Source organism: Pistacia vera, unplaced genomic scaffold (genome assembly GCF_008641045.1).
Source record: "Pistacia vera cultivar Batoury unplaced genomic scaffold, PisVer_v2 Contig234, whole genome shotgun sequence".
In the NCBI taxonomy this organism is placed as follows: domain Eukaryota; kingdom Viridiplantae; phylum Streptophyta; class Magnoliopsida; order Sapindales; family Anacardiaceae; genus Pistacia; species Pistacia vera.
Window position 1 is genome coordinate 916,895 of NW_022196040.1, and position 5,086 is coordinate 921,980.

At 37.4% G+C, this 5,086-nt stretch overlaps 1 protein-coding gene across 1 annotated transcript; it reads right to left on the reverse strand.

Moving 5' to 3' along the window:
* Positions 1-2,152: 2,152 nt before the first annotated feature.
* On the reverse strand, positions 2,153-4,737 carry LOC116131562 (glucan 1,3-beta-glucosidase A-like). The gene is made up of 8 exons (XM_031417213.1): positions 4,533-4,737; positions 4,301-4,420; positions 4,009-4,206; positions 3,523-3,681; positions 3,276-3,445; positions 3,036-3,191; positions 2,613-2,965; positions 2,153-2,528 (listed from the first exon to the last, which is right to left on the reverse strand). Exons 1-8 carry the CDS (start codon positions 4,719-4,721, stop codon positions 2,347-2,349), a joined length of 1,527 nt encoding a protein of 508 aa, XP_031273073.1. The 5' UTR covers positions 4,722-4,737; the 3' UTR covers positions 2,153-2,346.
* Positions 4,738-5,086: the final 349 nt, after the last annotated feature.

Sequence of the window (5,086 nt, forward strand, 5' to 3'; positions counted from 1 at the left end):
AAGTGGGTAATTAAGCAGATGGGATGGGGGATAACGCAAAGTTTGCTTCTGCAGCAATGACTGGAAGCAGCAGGGCACCCACCATCCATCACAATTCACACAAAATATCTCCAATAACATGTTGTATGAGCTTAAGTATGAAAATCAAATAAAAATCTGAAGGGAAAATGTTGTCTTTTCCTGGATGTTAATGGAAAAGATCTAATTTCATTTCTTTTGTAATAATGAGTGTTTCCCACTAACGCAGGCATGGACAAAAACTTATCATGATAGCTGCATAAAGGCTACGCCAAGCGAGGCTGTCACTCCTATGGACTCCACTGTAAAGTTTGTTTCTTTGGGTCTCATTTGTTGGCTTGCTGCCCACAAAAACACGTATCATTTCTAGCTTAGTAAACGACTTTTCACACCCAAGCTGTTCTTTAATGACTTTTTTCCATCCAAAAATTTTAAAATACTTTTTTTTTTTCATCAAAGTTAATATCATATTACTATTTAAAATCAATTCTAGCAGACAAAAATTCTCTTCATCATTACCATTTAAACCTCCAGTCTCCTCTCTATAAAACATTTTTTACTCCGATACCTGATTTCTCACCGATTATCGGCCACTGCAAAGGTAAGGTTTATTGTTCTTAGCTGATTTTTGGTTAATTCTGACAAAAAATATTCAATCGATTACCACTATTCGATCCATCTGCCTCCACTCTACAAAACTTCTCTTACTTTAGCTCCTAATAACTTACCGAACGACCGGCTGAGAAAGTGAAGTATATTTGGGGTATTAACAGAACATAAACTTTAGATAAAAAAGTGGTATTTTGAAATCCTTTGGGCGGGACAGTGTTATTAAGGCAAACCTTGGGTGGGAAAAATGACAGTCGTTTACTCTTTCGAGACGAGGAAATTCTCTAAACCGCCTGAGTAGAGCTCCTTTTAAACCCCTCTAGTATTGGAAATAGCTCTCAACCCCCTTCCATTCGTCAAAGTTAATGAACTCTGTTATCGGACAAAACTTAAACTGGTTAAACTCCTTATTTATCCCTCATTCAAAAATAAAATGAAATTAGTCGATTAATTATTAATTACGACTTGTTTAAATTTATATAAAATAAATAAGAATTCCAAAAAAAAATCAACAAACCCACACATTAACCCTAAAATCAAAATCAAAATCAAATTATCTAATCCCAAACCCTCAAATCAACCGACAACTCAAAAGATCCAATCACATTAAAAACTTAAACCTAAAATCTAATCATCCACAAACTCTAATAAAAAAAATCCAATACCTTGATACACTCACATTCTCACCACCATACCCACTATGCAGCCATGGCAGCCACTATTCAACACCCCAAAGCCAGGCACAAGGCTGCTAGGCTTAAGACTAGACGATGCTGCCACAGAGTAGGCTCCACCATGGCCAGACGTTGTTGCCACGGAGCAGCTGCTGCCACGACGCAGTTGATGTTATTGCCAAACGCGCCGACACTGACAGGGCCATCTACAGTAGCTGCCAAACCAAGAGTCCACCTCCAAATTTTGCTCCATTCACCCTTTGACAAAACCCAAATAAAAACAAAAAAATAAAATCAATGATTTTCAGTGGAGGATGTGATATTTGTTTTGTTTATGATGTTAGATTAATTCAATGGTGATGATTTGTTATATTTTTCCCTTTCGCAGTTACTGCTTTAGCCTTCACCTACTTAATTTAATGCAAAGGTCTTAACGTTTTACTTACGATAGGGGGTTGAGAGCTATTTCCAATGTCATAGGGAGCTTATGTTCTAGCGTATACCTTAGGGGGTTTAGTGTAATTTGTTCTTTCTGGCTAGCATCTAAAATCCCCTCCATTAATTTGATTCATCTGTATCATTATTTTTTTTGTAATATCGGAGTGTTCAGGTCAATTTACACGCATCTCAACTAATCTTTCATGACTTTGAAAGTATTGATCGGGTAAGAACACCCTGGCTGGGCAGTTAAAATGCACAATCTGGGCAGGGCAGTTAAAATGCACAAATTTATTCTTTCATGCTTTGCTTTTTCTTCTAATTTTTTCGTTCACATTAGGTTTCCAGTTAACAGCACCCCAGCTTATAGTTTACAGTGCAAATTATAGGCTTGATGCAGCCGTGCAATGCAGTTTCAACCATTCAAACCGATTATTGAATTGACCGGTTAAGGACCACAATTGGTGATTGGGAATTTACAATTTATTTGGCTTTTATTGAAAGTATACTAGAAAAAGTTAACATAGTTGGCCTCATTCATGTGGTGTTAAATCAACCGGACTTCAGAAGAGGCCTCAATTGATGTTTGATGATGTTCTGTTCTAATCTAAAGCTTGATATAACCATTTTTAATCATCCACTCCAGGCTCCAATGATTGTTTACATTTTTTAGAGTCCAATACGCCCAACCAAAACTTGCTCTTCCATACACCCCTAGTTGGGCCTTGGCAAATCTTTGGTAATCCTCTTTTGTTGCTCCTTTGACTTGCCATTCAGCAACCCATTCACCTGAAATCAAATAATCAGAATAAATAAAACAAGCAAATTATAGGCATAGCTAAAATGAAAAAATTTCTCAGTGTTGAGACTTACCGACAAAAGTAAGAGGTCCATTTGATGTAGTGATTTGATTCAACTGTGCGGTTCTATTTGTGTGGATGAAATCTATGTTTTGTTGCACGGTCATGTCATCAAAGACATCCCAAAAGAGATTGTAATAATGAACATCAATCACAGTTCTAGTTAAGCCATTTGTTAGAGGGAATAGCTCAGTAGGATCAGATGCTCCCAGCCGATTTGACATCACAACGTAAGCCGTAGAAGAGTGTTTGCGTACAGCATTATAACCAGCCTTGTAGTATTCGTTAAGCATATCCAGAGTTGCTCCTGGTGCGAGAGGCTCGTTTAGAAGCTCAACCGCATAAAGGCTAGGACTCTTTGCATACCTATATGTGTCCACTCAGTGAGTACAAAAACATTACAATATGTACAATTTTACGAAATTATTAATTCAACCTTGCAGTTAGGAAGTCTATAACAGAAACAGACTTCTGTATGGTTTCGTCCGTTAAGCCCCATTCCTGAAAGCCATCTCTGGAAGCGCTGTGTTCATAACCATTTTGTGAGCCAGGTGCCGCATGTAGATCAATTATGATCTTCACTCCGTACTTCCTGAAAGGCACAATCAACATCATAGGCTTAGCCTGTGTGCAAGTAGCAGAAATGTTAGTTGGAATGCAAAATATATATCCATACTGCGCCCAAGTGAAGGCTTTGTCTAATGCTTGCAAAGATCCTCCAACATAAGGCTTCGGCGGCGTTGGATCGCTAGCTATCCACCAACCAACGGGTATTCTCACAGCATTAAGTCCATTTCCTGCTATGAACTTAAAATCGTCTTCAACTATGTATGTGCTCCAATGCTCCTGCGACATATATTACCATAAGTAACATCTTTTAAGAATTTAATCTGACGTGAATTAAGTTGTGTGTATATCCTTACTCTCATAATTTGTGGGGCTTTGTTTGGTCCATAACCATTTGTCACTTGAAACTCTCCCTGCAGTGTCTCAGCAATTGTCATCACAAATACTGAGGGATCATCATCACCCCATCCACCCCCACCAGGGTGGTCCGCAGTCACCAACTCCTCTGTTTTCACCTGAAATCCCAAAAATCGTTAATAGGCAAATTGCCAGTTGCGTTCTGAGAAGCTAATAAGCTACCATACACTGGAAACATAATATAATGTCTATCTATTATTATATCAACTGAATGAAATCTTCCTCGAGCCTATGATTGTTCATGTTTTGTGATATGATTTGATTAAAACCTAAACAATTGCAAATAGTACTTTATAAAAGTCAAATGTTTATATTTCATGTATCTGTATTAAAAGTTTACTGTGTGCATATACAATACAGATTTAACATGATAATTGATAAGGGCTAGAACTTTCATTTATGACCATAAGAAGAAGGTAAATCACCTGTAAGAAGAACCCATTTGGTGCTTTGATTCGAACACGGCTCACATCATCAGAGTTTTTCACAATCTCAAACATCTCCGAGCCGCCAGGCGTGTTGGATACAGCTACTAAGTCAATCCCTTTCCCATTGGCGTCAAGTCCGATGAATCGTTTATCAAAGACCCTAAAATTGAAAGTGGTCTCATTGATTCTCCACAACTATACACAAAAAAAGGAACAATATATGTGTCAGTGAACTTGCACGGTTTACTTAAAGTTTCATGAAAATTCATGGCAAATAAAAGCATATTACTCTAAACGTTTCCCAGCCCGAGGCAGCCGTCCGGTTCGCAACTATGATTGTTCCTCCACCTAACTCAGCACATAAATATTTCCCAACTGTTACCGACTTAAACTGAAGGGCTGTTCCATCCTGATAAAAATAAACATAAACAAAACTAAAGTTAATCAAGTTTCATGAATATTATCGATAGAACATAAATAAGAACCTGTCTGAAGTGCAATTAGTTCAGCATTATACGAACCAGGAAGTCTTTATTGGGGATGTCATCAAAAAGAGAAGGTTTAATCCAGCCTTCAGTCACAAGCCAACCTCCAAGATTAACTGCTTTCGTTTTTAATGTGGGGTTTAGGTTTACCCTTCCATAACAAAATGATACCATGAAGAATAAGAAACATATACTAAGCAACTGCTTTGTTGAGTAGATAGCCATTTGCTGATGTATTAAACTCTCAGTTGTAGGCCTCCATATGGATATCATACATACATTATATATACAAGGTGCTCAAAGAGTTGGAGTGAGTCGACATCTACAAGACTTTGACCAATCAGAATAGTTGAAACTTGAAAGTTCGCTAATTATTTTGATGTCTTCTTAGAATCTTTACCATATAGTTTTATATCATTGTGTATTCTAGCTAGGCAAAGAATTAGTTTTCTAATGCAGCTTATCTTGATTATCCCGCAACTCCATTGAGAAAAATATCCATTAACTGCTGGTCAATAGCTTAATTGTGAACCTAGAATGCTCATCGTAAACCATGTAGTTGAGACTGTATAGTTTATGATTTAACACTG

Bases quoted from the DNA above. Each gene is read 5' to 3' on its own strand.
- LOC116131562 (XM_031417213.1), bottom strand. From the start codon at position 4,721: ATGGCTATCTACTCAACAAAGCAGTTGCTTAGTATATGTTTCTTATTC. The intron at 3,446-3,522 runs GTAAGGATATAC...TATATGTCGCAG, and splicing joins AAGCCCCACAAATTATGAGA to GAGCATTGGAGCACATACAT. The intron at 2,529-2,612 runs GTAAGTCTCAAC...ATTTGATTTCAG, and splicing joins TGGACCTCTTACTTTTGTCG to GTGAATGGGTTGCTGAATGG.